Source organism: Halichoerus grypus, chromosome 10, assembly GCF_964656455.1.
Source record: "Halichoerus grypus chromosome 10, mHalGry1.hap1.1, whole genome shotgun sequence".
Taxonomy (NCBI): Eukaryota; Metazoa; Chordata; class Mammalia; order Carnivora; family Phocidae; genus Halichoerus; species Halichoerus grypus.
In genome coordinates, this window is record NC_135721.1 from 23,314,318 (window position 1) to 23,329,006 (window position 14,689).

The 14,689-nt window shown below is 44.9% G+C and overlaps 1 protein-coding gene across 1 annotated transcript in view; it reads right to left on the reverse strand.

Annotated features, from left to right (window-relative positions):
• Window positions 1-14,689, reverse strand: part of ALK (ALK receptor tyrosine kinase) — a 676,339-nt gene that overhangs the window by 321,605 nt on the left and 340,045 nt on the right. Inside the window, exon 4 of the mRNA XM_078056142.1 lies at window positions 2,093-2,294. Coding sequence (XP_077912268.1) covers window positions 2,093-2,294 — 202 coding nt within the window. The remainder of the gene's footprint in view (window positions 1-2,092; window positions 2,295-14,689) is intronic.

Below are 14,689 nucleotides of genomic sequence, written 5' to 3' on the forward strand. Positions count from 1 at the left end.
CTGTCACCGTCCACGTCCTCTTTCCTGAACCCACCCCCTTTCGCCCTGAGTTCCTGCTGAGAGGCTACGTGTTTCCTGGAAAGTGCAGGAATGAGGAAAGGGGATACTTGGAGTCTACTTTGGGCCCTATCATGTCCTATTTCCACTCCCTGCCTCAGTTTTCTCGTCTGTTAAATGGGAACTCACAGAGTAGTTGCAAGCATGGGAAGATAAGAGGTGAAACATCTCTGCAAGCCCCCATGGCTCGTCGTACAGATGGGCTCTGGTCTCCCGCCCATGCTATCCAGGGGACCAGGCTCTGCTGCTCAGGAGGTGCTGAAATCCCTCTGGCGCCCTTCCTTCACACGCATGTACCTTCTCAGCCTGTATTTCAGGGAGACTCTGAACTCCACTTCTGCCTATGACATCAATAGGTCCAGCCCCCAACCACACACTTGAACAGACTGACGGTGTGAAGTCTCGGGAACCCCGAGCAGCACCGTCTGGTCTCTGCCGGGCTCGGTGCTGATGGCAGAAGTCAGAATAAACAGCTCATGAGGCTGGGCAGACGCCTGCTGGATGATGCTGTGGCCGAGGCCAACACCCGCCCTGCACGCGGGTGGGAGGCCTTACCATCTGGCCTTCTCACGAGAAAGGAAGGCCATGCTGGAGGGAAGTTTGGCCCAGAGGACAGCTCATCCAAAACAGACGCCCAACATTCCTAACTTCTGGTGGACTGAGCAAGAGGCACTTGGTGCTGGGACCCTCCCACAGAGCCCAAGGAGGCATTTCAGAGGCAAGAAGATGAAGAGGAGTTTAGGTACTGGGACAGCATCCTTCTTGAAGCCAAGGCTTCATTCCTGCTGGGACGGTAGCAGCTTGTATTCTTTGAAGCATAACTACATACAGGTGGGTCAGTGGTAGGAGAGTAGGGTAGAGACCTTCAAGAACTTACTAAGGAGGCCACAGAGCTTTGTTGGAAGAGCAGTAGACAGGTGCTCTCCCCTCCTCACCCAGCACACCATGGAGGTGAAGGATGGGTAACATCACTGTTCAGATGGGACTCTTTGGAAAGGTATCTTCTTAGAGGGAAGCTAAGTCTAAGCTTAGATAGAAATTTGAGGTCTTTCTTCTGTAAACATATCACAAAGAAATATCTCTCACTCTTGTTGATTACAATAAATATTCAGATCGGGGGCTCCTCAAAACTGTTTTTTTAAAGACTTTATTTATTTATTTGACAGAGAGAGAGACAGTGAGAGACAGAACACAAGCAGGGGAAGTGGGAGAGGGAGAAGCAGGCTCCCGCTGAGCAGGAAGCCTGTGCAGGACTTGATCCTGGGATCATGACCTGAGCTGAAGGCAGACGCTTAACGACCGAGCCACCCAGGCAACCCAAAACTGGGGTCTTATGATGGTATTTATTCTTATGGAATAAGGAAAATAGGTATGCACAGAGATACCCTGGTTCAGGTTTGCTTCCCAATGTCACTACTTCTAGAGGCTCAGTGGATCACTGAGTAAGCAAGTGGGTATCTCCTAGAAGCTTGAGCTCACTGACATGGGCATCTGGTGTGACTTCAGGACTCTGTAAGCCTTAGAGCTTCTGGAACAAAGCTTGTCCCAATCTCCACTGAATTGATACCACTGTGGCATCCCTGACCAATTCTCTGCTCTGAGGTCCCGCACTCCTGCAGGACTGCTTGGGTGGTTACAACAGTTCTTTCCCTTCCTGCCATGGAAGGTAAAACCCAGTTTCCAGCATATTAAATTACTTTCATTTTGGCCTTTTAACACTCCCCTTGGCTGTTTTCTTCTTGGCTCCGTCTGTACTTTGGGAAATAAACATCTTTAACACCCACTCATTAAAGGCCCACTCTGCCAGCTGGTCTTCTGGCCTCTGGAAGGACCACCAGCCTGGGCGGCCAGAGGGCCCCACAGATCAGTGCCCGAGACACTACCTTGGGAATATTAGCAGTAATGGCTCAATCTGGACCCTACCCATTAAAGGACGATTGTGAGTTTTAAGTAGATGTCACAGACTCTGGAAATTTGCAGCCAAAAGCCAAATGGCCTTTCATAGAATCAGTTTTGAACATGGGGAAGGACTTACCCATGCTTTCCCGGAGTGGGTACCAGGAGGATCTCTCTTCCAGGCTCGTTGTGGGGCAGCAGCTGGGCGACATACCTCCCAGAAGGCTGCAGATGCCTGTGCACGGACACAGCCAGCCTACAGTGTTCACTGCTGCTCCTCATCCATGGGCTCAGGATGGTGTGCTTGGAGTTCGCGGAGGTGTTGAGGAGGAGGAAGGAGCCTGGCAAGAGACAGAGAGGGTGACTCTGCAGGTGTGGCCAGACAGGAGGACCAGCAGCATCTCCACAGCAGGATATAGAGACCAATGGCACCAAAGTCAGCAAATGCTGGAGGCCTTTCTCACCTTCTTCACATACACCCAGCCCTCCTCCCCCTTTCTTAGATTATCTCTGTGAAAAGCAAAGCCTGAAGCAAGAGGTAATTCAGGACTTGGACTTTAGAGTCAGGCAGACTAAGGTTCTCACCTTAGCTCCCCTATTAACTAGATCTATGTCCTCGAGTCTCAGGTTCTTCATCTGTAAAATGGGAATGAAAATGCCTACTTCACAGGGTGGTTATAAGGATCACTTGAGATAAGCATGGAGAGTTCTTTACCCAGTTTTGTGCAGGGAGGAAGGACCCTATTAAATAATCAGTTATTTGACTTCAACTGTCTTCTAAGTTAAAGCAGAGAAGATAGCTACAGATTCTTTGCGAGCCTATAATAGGCACAACTAATGGAGTCTCACAGGAAACTGGAGAAAAAGAGGGGGTATTAACCTAATCCCCAAAGAGTAACCTAGGTGCTAAGACATTCTGCTGGATTTACATCCTGGTCTGCAGGGACGGCCTTGGCAGTCACCGCCTCCGTAAATGTGCCAAGAGTGGAGCAAGGACAGCAGTGGCATCTTGGCAACATCCATGTACGGTGTTTCCATGCCCCATGAGCCAGGCCACACTCTGGGGCTTCTCAGGCCTCCCGACAGGTCACAGTTCCAATAAAAGCTGACCCAAGTTCCCCATAGCACATTCAAGCCAACTTGGCACTCAATTTATGGCTGACTCAGAGTTTCCCTGGAATGTATGGGTTGGCTCTACAATCTCAAATAGTTCGGACCAGTTCAAGATTTCCCTTGAGAGGTGGGTGGCTTGGAGAGGCAGCATTTGGGGCACACGTTCACGGCTCCTGATCGCTGATCCTTTGGTTACTAGCTGAGTGATCTTGCGCAAAGCATTAACTTTCTCAGATTTTGGTTTCCTTGTTTATAAAACAGGGTGAGAAGGGTTGGCTGAACTCAATAATCTCTTAAGATCCATTTCAGCTCTTGAGTCTATGAGTCATGTGAATTTGTAACTGGTCTCCATAAGGAAAGCCCTACAAATCCCCCTGGTGCCGGCGTGCGGCAGAGTTTCCCTCGGGGGCAAGCCAAGCCTAATTCCAGTAGCACGGGCCAAGTGATCTATAAGAAACCTGTATTCATGGGCTTACTGTTAGCATAAGAGCACAGCGCCATTTTATTGTTGTGGGCATGCCTTCTGATGCATTAATTTTACTTGCCACACTTCTGCCCTGAAGTTTTGGACCATTTGATGCATTGGAAGCCTATTGCAAGATCCCCAGTCCCTCCGGTGTGAACCAGCTAATGAGTGCTCAGCCTTCTGAAATCACTCCTGAGCGCTTCAAACTGGTCTCCTTCTACAGACAACCCAATTGACCATGTAGGTAAATGAACTAGCAGTCAGGGGTAGAGAATGATGCAGATGAAAAGAAGGGATCCCTAACAGAAGCATTCTTCAAGGAGAAGGTATTATGTCAGGAACTAGAGATTTGCAAAATTCTGGAAGTAGAGAAATGTGACTTCCAGTTACAATCAGGATGAGGTCAGCACAAGACTGTTTCTGAGCAGGACTGGGGACCTGGGGTCAGCACTAGAAGCTGAATGCTCTGTGATTGCTGGAATGTTTCAGCATGGCAGATAGACCAGTGAAAAGGGCTCGACAAACCTCAGTAAATAATCTATATTATGACCCTGTTTTACAATGGGGGAGATATTCTCGTCATGGGCACAGAGGTAGAAGAAAGGGACTAGAATCAAAAACTCAGAATTAGAAAGGACTTAAAGATCATCTAATATGATGTGCTGGCTTTTCTAGAGAAGCAGACTGCAGGTCAGAATGGGGAAATGACTTGTCCAACATCTTGATTTGAAATTCCAGACCAGAGTCCAGGTGTCTGGACTTCTAACCAGGGCTCCTTCCCTTGCATATTTCTCATTATCCCACTGTATCCCTTATCCTAAAATACGATCAGTGTGCATTGTGGTCAAGCTGTAGGGCTCAGGCACTCAGAGGGTGAAGAAGAGAAAAATACAGGCAGTTGGGTGCTGGACCAAATCCATTTGTTCACTAGCTCCCTTCCTCACTCTTTCTTGCCCTCAGATTTCATTTCCTGGATGCCAGTGTTGAGCAAACATCCAAGCACTGACTCTGCTCTGGGGACAGAGACAGAAACCAGAACACAGTTCTGGAACTCGAGGTCCACAAGGGGGATGAGGTCATTGTAATAACTGCCATCAAAAGTAGAGGTTATCAAGTCATAAGACACAGGTGAAGCACTTTCAGAGGCTCTGGGAAGCAGACATTGGGTTCAGTTGGGAAGAGCCATAAAGAAGATGACCTCTGAGCTAGGTCTTACAGGGAGAGAAAGACAAAGATATTGGCAGAACCGGCCGTGTGGGAGATGAGGGAAGAGGAGAAAAGGCATAAAGGTAGGAAGTGCGTAGTGGCACTGGGTTGCAGAGAGGCAGCTGAAGACAAGGCTGGGGCATAAGGAAGGCTAGGGCAGTGGGGGTGGGAGCAAACCATACAGGACTTTTAATTCCTGGCTGAAGGTATTCAACTTTATTTTTGGAAAAGGTTTTTGAGGAGGAGAGTGAGGTCATCAGAGTGATGCTTCAGGAAGATGAATCTGGCATGGTGGGGGAAAGGTGGGGGTCAATACTGACCCGACCTCGTCCTATAGCACCAGTCACACGAGGAAAGGCTGTGGCTAAATGCCAATGGGATGTGTTTAGATTGTTACTGTTGTAAGCAAAAGTGCCATGTTGGGGACGGACTCTGGGATCACCTGGGGTTTCCAATACCAGATGAGTGTGTGTCTGTCCAGAGCAGGTGAGAGTCCTGGAAGCATCTCTGGGCAGCATAGTCTTGCTCCAGAAGCTTTGGGGCATGGTCTGGGGTTAGGATGGAGCCAGCCTGTCACATGTAAGGGAGCAGCAACTGGACCCTGGTCTGAGACCCTACTCTGATGTTTTCAAGTTGGTGGAATGTCATACTGAAACCCAGTTTTTGAGCTATGAGGGAAGGAATGTGGGCAAGAGAAAGGAAATGTTCTCCTTCTTCTCAGGATTATGTGCATGTGTGCACACACATCCCCCAGGGGAAACTCAAGTTCCCAGCGGGAGAAAATCAAGCTGAATCAGGTGCTAGGCTTAGGGCTCTCCCTGCACCACTCTTCCTCCCTCCTGGGGGTAGGAACACATGTAAACTCTGTCCTTGTAATTCAGTAGCTCAATAATGGGACTCTTTCAAAGTTGACTGGAAGATGGATTATTTTTCCAGTTCTAATATGTGAGATGATGTTTATATGAATTTTGTTTTGTGCAACCGGACTAGCAATAAAAACCTGAGCTTAAAGTATTTTCACTGTCAATGAAACTCTAGTTGAGAGCTATCTCTTCATCAGGAGCTTTCCTCTCTCCAAAAAAAAAAAAAAAAAAGGAAAAAATACATTTCATAAGCTCCTTGGGATACTGTCAGTATAAATCTTTTAAAGTCAGTGAGCATTTCTGTCTCCCCTCCCTCTTTTCCGTTTCCTGTTTATTTTGCTCAGAATAGCTTGGGGCTACTCAGAGGCTCCTGGGGTCCCTTCTAATCAAGAAGGATGGCCTGGCAGCTCACAGACCCTCCCCCAGGCTGGGCCATGGGGGAGTGCAGAAGCAGATCAAAGAGCCTTGCTTAGACAGTTCCAGGATCATGTTTCCCTTATTAGTGGATCATGTTGATATGTTCAATGATTAAATATGGAATGGCCATTATTTTTTATGTTGGTCACCACTATAGGGATGTGTAACTCTTATCTCAGTCAGCAGGGGGCAAATTATGGGCCAGAAACCAAGGGGCGTGAACCTTGGAGTCAGGCTCATTCATATCCAGGCTCTCTGTCTGTCTAGTTCTAAGCTTCAGACAAATGATTTAAACTCTTTAAACCTTAGTTTGCTCGACTGTAATATGTGTCTAGCCTATCTCACATGGCTGTTGTAAAGATTAAGTTAGATAACATGCGTGACGTGGCCAGTACAGTGCCTAGCTTCCGTAGGTCCGTGATAGATGTTGATTTTGTGCTTCCAGGGGTGTCTCAATGGGAAGCTCCTTTTAGCTCTTACTAAACTTGCAATCAGAAGGACTGAGTCAGGAAGACTAGGTCTGCCATGACCAAGCCTCCTTTGTCTGTAAAATGAAAGGGTTGGATAGATCTCTCCAAGGACCCTCCCAGCTCCAAACTGTCGGTAATTCTATCTGCCTGCCTAGAATATTATCATTCTAAAGGAACCATGTCAAGTCTCCAAGCCCCAAGTCCTAAAGGCTTGTCCTAAGTCACCTCTGTGGCGGCTCTATACCAACAGTCTCAATCGGTTGGCCAAATACACTGTGAACTGTGATTCCCTGCCCTGCTTCCTCTCTTCCAATTTCCACAAACACATCCCAAGGAAGGGCTCCTAAACTCACATCATCTGTTTCTGTAGGCGCTTCTGCTACAAGGCTGGTACCACCTCTGAGTATCTGGTATTTAACACAATGCCTGCCACAGGGCAGGTACTCAATGACTTCAAAAAGTCAAAGTAATATATGCACATGGCCAGAAGTCAGACAGTCCAGAACTGTACGTAATAATAATTTTTTTAAATTTTATTATGTTATGTTAGTCACCATACAATACATCATTGGTTTTTGATGTGGTGATCCACGATCCATTGTTTTCCTGTAACACCCAGTGCTCCATGCAGTATTAAGGAGGGCACGTGATAATTTTTTAAAGCTATCCCCCAATCCTGCTCCTCTCTCCAAGTCCCAGAAACATTTTTAAGATTTCTAAGTTCTTTTGGTGGCCGCCTTCAGGATTCTAAATATGGCGATCATCTTGTTACTTGTTGAGGCAACAACTTTAGCCTCCTTACATCCATGGGACAGTTAAAAAAATGGTACTCTACCCCTTCTTCTAATTCTTGATTTTTTAAATCCTGTTTTTCTTTTTACTATTTGCCTTTTTAAATTTCCATGGCAAATGTATTATTTGTTCCGTCAGCTTTATACACTATTTCCTGGCTCTCCTCACTAGAAGATGGCTGTTAGTCCTTCTGTCCTTCTCCGCACCTTCCTTGCCCGCGTGCACCTCCCAGGTCAGCTGGGCTTTTCCTCACATTGTCAACATTGCCTAAGAGTGATTAAGTCTTGTGTTTAGTTTACAAGTTGATGCTAAACTTTGACAATCAGTAAGTAGAGCTTATATACTGATGACTGTGTATTTTTCTAGTGCAGTGAAGAAGGGTTATATTTGTGATCTTCTCCATAGGACCAAACAACACATTTCTACTTCATGAAGAATGTTTCTAGCATCAGGATCAAATGAATATTCTCTCTTTCTCTGTCTTAATTTGCCTCATGTTTGAGCCCAGACTTTCTTGTGCAGTTTGTCTTTCTGAAAATTTCTAGTTGCTGTTCTCTTTTATTTTATATCTGCCTTCTTTCTTTCTTTTTTCTATTTATTTTCCATCTGTCTTTTACACCATATCACCAACACCTTTATATATTCCTTGAAAAATCTCTCCCTTCTTCTCAAAGACACTGATTTCCTGTTTTAATTTGGACCAGCTGCTTTCTGGGCTTCCTGCAGAGCATTATTCTGGAATTTATTTTCACTGGGATTCTTCCATCAGTCCCACCATCCTTAGGAAACTTCCTCAGGGGAAACTCATCGTGAATCTTTGAATATCTGAAATATTTTTATTTTGTCTTCACACTTGGTTGACAGCTTTTCTGGCTATAGTCTCTAGATTAGAAATTTTGCTTCAGAAGTTTGAAGGTCTTGCTTCAGTGTTGTCTAGCATCTGTGTGACTGAGGAGGAGTCTGAGGCTAGCTTTATTGCTATTCTTGGAGGCTTTCAGGATTTTTTTTTTACCATAGGCTCCACGCCCAGTGTGGAGCCCAGTGTGAGGCTTGAACTCACCACCGTGAGATAAAGACCTGAGATGATATCAAGAGCCAGATGCTTAATCAACTGAGCCACCCAGGTGCCCCTCAAGATCTTTTTTTTTTTAACACTGAGTTGCTAAAATTTCAATACAATGTATCTAGGTACAGATCTTTATAAAAGTTCTTCCTGGCATTTGGTGGGTTCTTTCACTCAGAAAACATACTCCTCTTTCATCTCTAGTAAATTTGTTTTATTATTTCTCTGATGCCTTCATTCTCCCCTCTGCTCAGCCTAAAATTTTTCTGAAGACCTTTATCTTTCAAATTAACCTCTGTTACCTAATTTATCCTTGTTTTCTCTGGGATCCATTTTTTTATGTTGATATTTCTTTTTTTTTCTTCTTTTTAAAAAGATTTACTTACCTATTTTTGAAAGAGAGAGTGTGTTTGTGTGGGGAGGGGCAGAGGGAGAGGGAGAGAGAATCCCAAGCAGACTCCACACTGAGCGCAGAGCCTGACACGGGGCTTGATCCCAGGATTCTGAGATTACAACCTAAGCCAAAACCAAGAGCCGGATGCTTAACCGACTGAGCCACCCAGGTGCCCCAATATTTCTTTTTCATGCTGCTGGGCCATTCATAGGCTGGGTGATCCTGGATCAGCACCTTATATTTAAACAGGAGAGACAAGGAATGCTGATAGGGACTTCAGCGCACATAGATGGTGCTTGCTCTCTCTGTCAGAACTGCCTGATGGCAGGTGTCAGGGCCATGCCACTTTGCTGGTGCCCACTCCCCAATGACAGCAGGATGGACACACCACTCTGGGCATGAACACTGCTGCTAGCAGTCTTAGCACCTGAACTTTTAGAGATGAACTCCCTTTTCCTTTCCCCTGCAGTTAAATATCCTGCTACCTTTAGTCTGGAAAACTGGGGTTGAAAGGGGGTGGAGACACATGGGGAACCATACTCCAGAGGAATTTTACTCTGTTCCATCCTTCCGGAGCATCCCTTATCACTACTCGGCTGTGGTGCCTCCCAGCAGATGGGCTCCCTCCTCTGTGCTAAACTCTCCCTGCATCTTTTCAGCTATGACTGCTTCAGTTCCTACATCACCAGCCTTGTGCTCTTAAAATCGTTCATGGTTTTCCTCCGGTTCTGTTTGCTAGTCAGAATTTATCCCTTCCTTGATCATCGCTTGAGTGGTATTTCAGGACAGAAGGAGACAAGCGTGTGTGTAACCCACCATCCTGAACCAGAAGCCTCTTAATCATATTCTTTGAATAAGAACATCAGTAAACAGATGTGTAGATGGACAGACTTCTGTCTCAATAAATCACACAGCATTCTGCCACCATTGGCTAATTGTCCATGTTGCAATTAAACTGTTAAATCATTATTACAAGCTATCACTCATTTGATTGATCATGATGCCGTTCATATTAGATGGGACCTAAGGAGCAACAGAAGTTAAATGGGCTGGAATACGGATAGAAGGTGTACAATATGACCCACGCAGGCCTCATACAGACACAGGCCACTAGATGCGGTATCAGGGGATAATGCTGTGCTGTCCCCAGAGTACATGCCACAGAATACCAGCCCCACAGGGGGCTGACAGGTATCATGGGAAAGCTCTGGGATCAAGTAGGTTGGAAGGTTACTGGTCAAACAAAAGGAAACAGGCTCTTTCATTGCAGGGCTTCTTAGAACCTTACTATGCCAAAGAGTCATGACTCTTTAAGAGTAGAACATAAAATTAAGATTACCCAAATTCCTTTGGGTACAGAGCTCTTTTGCTGTTGTGTATAACGTACCATGGAATGTGCTCAGAAACCCGCCTCCAATGTATTTTTGCTTTAGAGACCGTTTGTAGAAAGAAAGGGGGAAAAAATGAAAAAAGAAAAGAAGGTAGTGTAGAAGGCGAATGATCTATCTGTATCTCAAGCATCTCTTAAATCTTAAGTCTTCTTGGGTTTGTCTGACTTTAAACTGTCATCTCATCAAGAACAGAGCTCCTCGTGGCAGAATCCTGCTTCTGGAGAGGTTCCTGAGTTACCGTGTAGGTCTCTCTACCTGATCAGATTTAAAAGCGCTACATTCCACATCCAGCTTTAGAATGTCAGAGCTAGAGACAAATGTGGTGGTCACAAAGGTTACCCCCTGGCTGTACTGGGGAGAAAACCAAGAAGCAAAGAAGTGAAGGACTTGCCCAAGGTCACACTGCAAATCAGTGGTGGGTCTGGAATTGGAAGCAAGGTTCTCAGACTCCCTTTCCAATGGAAGCTCCAGTCCCCACCTGTCCATGATGTTTTTGGCGAGACACCCTGTTGCCCCAGACCTCACTTTCCTTTCTTTGTACTATGACAACTCTGAGGACTAGGCCAAGCAGATGGTCTCAAGCCTATCATCTAACTATGCGCAGAGGTCAAAGACCAAGGCGTGGGCTGTTGGGACCCAGACAGATGAGTTCTCCTTTGGAAATCACTCGTGGGGGCCTATGGTGGCCTATGGTGGTTCCCAGTGGCCGGGCAGTATGTGAAGGTCTCCTCTGCTCATGTAATCTTACAAAGTAGCCAAAGCACACTGGTACTACATTAAGAGTTCCCTTATTGTTTATTTTTCAAATTCAAATTCTGCTACCCTACCCTCAACTCAGGTTTCAGGTTTTAGCGCAGAATTTTGAAATTTAGAGGAAGGAATAGGTGGGATTATCCCCACTGGGGTGCTTGGCCTAATGGTGGGTTAACTTAGGAATTCAGAACTTCAAAGACCTAGAGCTCTTGAGGGTCATCAAGCACCACCTTTCACCTTGCAGGGGAGGACACTCAATCCAGTAGGGGGAAGGGGTATGCCTGGGCTCCAGAGAGGGCTGCTGGGCTGTGGTAGGACCTAGCCCTGGGCACTTTGACCATCTTTGCTGTGATGATCCACCACCAGCACTTAAATGTATTGCTTTACTGCCCCTTCATTGCAAAGCACTCTGAAGAGAAATGGTATCAGTTTTTGAGATCAAATGATGAGAAAAACCAAGTGTGCTCATTAAGGGAGGGAAGGGAGGTAGGGGGAGTTGATTTTCCCTGACAGTATTATTAATCTTAACACTATGAGTTCAGTTGTAGCCTAAAGTCGCAGTACGCTTGCGTGTTTGGTGGAGTTCTGCAAACTCCCTCTCAGGTCCAAGTTTATTAAGGCAAAAAGAATTCATGCTTGTGTGTGTGTATAGTAAGTATGCGTAGATTTGTGTGTGCGTGTATATAAATAGCTATATAAGGGCGTATATCTGTGTGTATGTGTGCATGCTTATACAGATCCCTTATTAGATCTCTGGCCCTCTTAAAAAGAATAAATCTTTCTGGGGGACACACATTTTTTTTTTAACCAACAGGTTTCATTTAGGAGAAAGGGAAAAAGCCAATAATCTCTACATACTGCGTGTGTGTCCTGGGGTGTCAGCAAAAAAAGATAATAAAATGCAAAGCAAATAAATAGAAGGAACAGAAGCTAAAGTGCTGAGAAACCTTTTTTTCCCTAAGAGCTCATTTTGGTAATCCTCAAGGAAAATAGAAAAGCACTTGATCTGATGAGAGGGAGAAAGGAGAAGCCAAATGAAAACTAAACAATTGATTTAATTCAATGAGAAGCAGGAGGAAGGAGAGAGAAAATTATCTGCTGCAGGCGGGGTAGGAAAGGGAGGCAGTTAGGGGACCAAAGTGCCATTGTCATAACAAAATCCACTTTGGAGGGAGAGAAGCATGAAATCAGGTTTTCCCCTATCCACATTGGTTCTTAGCTCTGGAATCAGATTATTCAACTTTTGCTTTAAGTCTCAGATGTCAGGGTATAAAAATTGTCCATGTTACTTTTTAAAATTTTTGCTAAGAGGTAGTGGATTACCTTTTCTATGCATTTCATTGATTATTTTTTAAATTAAAAATTTAAAAAGCAATTTTTTACCCATTTCCTTGTGGGAGTCTCACAGGATCTTAGCTTCATGATCTTAAGTTCTGATGTTCCATGTACCATGGCTCTCAGACACTCCTCTGTTGAAGGAGTACAAAACGTGGGCCAACGTTGACAACCAAGCTACGCGGCCGAAAAGCAAGAGAAGGCCAGCATGTCACCTGCATGCCACTCTGGGCATGCTGCATTAAGCACCAAGAGAACACCCCGTCCAAATCTTCGTTTTTCAGAAGAGGGAACGCACATGTAGGAAAGCGAGGGACCTGTCTGAGGCAGGAGGGGCATGGCAGGATGGCTAGGCGGAGTTCTCAAAGGTTCTAGAACAAGCTGGGTTTCTTCCAACTGGTCTTCCCACTTCTTGCTTACCTTCCCCCCTTCCATTCTGCACACATAGCCAAAGCCATCTTCTTAAATAGACTTAGTCTCTCTTGTTCAAAACTCGCCAATAGCTTCCCACCGACCATGAATTAAAATCCAAATTTCCTACTACGGTCTACAAGGAAGTCCAGAGGGGACCTGACCTGTAGCAGATGCCGTAGGTGGGCTCACTCAACTCAACTCTCTGACCAACTTCCTTCTCACTTGCCTTTCTCTTTTATTGAGACTGGAAGTTCAAAAATGACTAGATTTCACCAGCCTTCTTGACAGATAGGAGTGGCCTTGTGACACAGTCTGGCCAGTGAACTGTAAGCAGAAGTGTGCTCAGAGGGTTGCCAGACTTAGCAAATAAAGATACAAGACACCCTGTTAAATGTGAATAGTATTAATAAATAGTGAATAATGTTTTCAGTACAAATATGTCTCAAATACCGCATGGGTCATGCTGAGACTGAAAACATTATTTGTTGTTTCTCTGAAACATTTAACTGGACATCCTGTGTTTTATCTGGCAACCCTATGTGCTGGAGAATTTTGAGACATCCCCCCTCCCCCAACGCTTCTTTCTTTTTCTTGCCTGGAACACAGACAGAAGACCTGGACGGGTGGCAGCAGTCTCGTGACCATAAAATGACAAGCAAGAGCATGTCGAATGGAAAGGGAGTTGAGTCACTAATGGGGTTGCTGGACATCTGCACCATGGCTTGTCTCTGGTCTTCTTACGGGAAAAATAAAACAAAGCATCCAAGATCTTTCTTTGGCTAAGCCCCTGTAGCAAGGGCTTCGGGAGCCATGCAGCTGACTCTGTGAGCAGGGATCTTGGCTGTGTCGGGCCAGCTGTTAGTGCCTAACCCAGCGACAGCGACAGTGCTTCTGCAATGAGTATTTGCTGAATGGATCAAGGAACGAGAAAGCAGATAAGTCATCTGTTTCCTTGTATCTTATCTAGACGGGTGTCATTCTTCTTATTTATATTGGGGAGAACATTGTTCCCTTTGAACTGATTGGTGGCTATAGAAGGATAATCATTTACAACACAAAACAAATCGAGGGGGGCGGTGGGAGGATGGGTTACCCTGGTGATGGGTATTAAAGAGGGCACGTTCTGCACAGAGCACTGGGTGTTATGCACAAACAATGAATCATGGAACACTACATCAAAAACTAATGATGTACTGTATGGTGATTAACATAACAATTAAAAAAGTAAAAAAAAAAACAAATCAATTTTTAAGATGCCTGGAAATTTAGACTCTTAAGATCAGTGTTTCTCAAATTGTGGTTTATAACCCATTAGTGGGCCATGAAATCACTTTAGTGGGTCATGACCAGCATTAAATAAAGAGGAGGAGAAGGAGAAAGAGGAGGAAATCAGGAGGAGGAAAAAGTAGAGTGGAATTTTAAAAGATCCACATTATAATTTTCCTTTGGGAAATAATGGCTGTTGATATATGTACACACACAGATACACACATACGCACACAGACACACATACACACACATACAGACACACACACATACACACATGCACACACATATATACATAAACACACATACAAACACACGTTTTTGTATAAAGTATATTTCTTACTGCGAGTCACAGTTAATAAAATGGAAAGGCTCGAGATGAGTAGTGTTCCAATTTCAAATGTCCATATATGGAAATTCTATTGGCCGAATTCTGGTCCCTGAGCCACCTCCCATTAGCTGAGTGACTTTGGGAGGAGAAGTAATCTGTCATCTCCAATTGGAGCTATGTCTCATATGCCAGCCGCTAGCTAAGCCTGACCGCCGGTCCTCAAAATGTGGCTCATGCAGCTGAGGAACTGAATTCTTCATTTTATTTAATTTTGATTAATCCACATTTGAAAACTGACAGTTGATTTGGTTATTGGAAAAATATGTTTGAACAACTTGGGTATGTCAATCTGATTTTTCAACTATGAAGTTTAGGAGATACAGATAAAATATTTCAGATGAATATGTAGCTTCCAAGTTGAAATGTACCGTCAGCATAAAATGCATCCTGGATTTAATACAG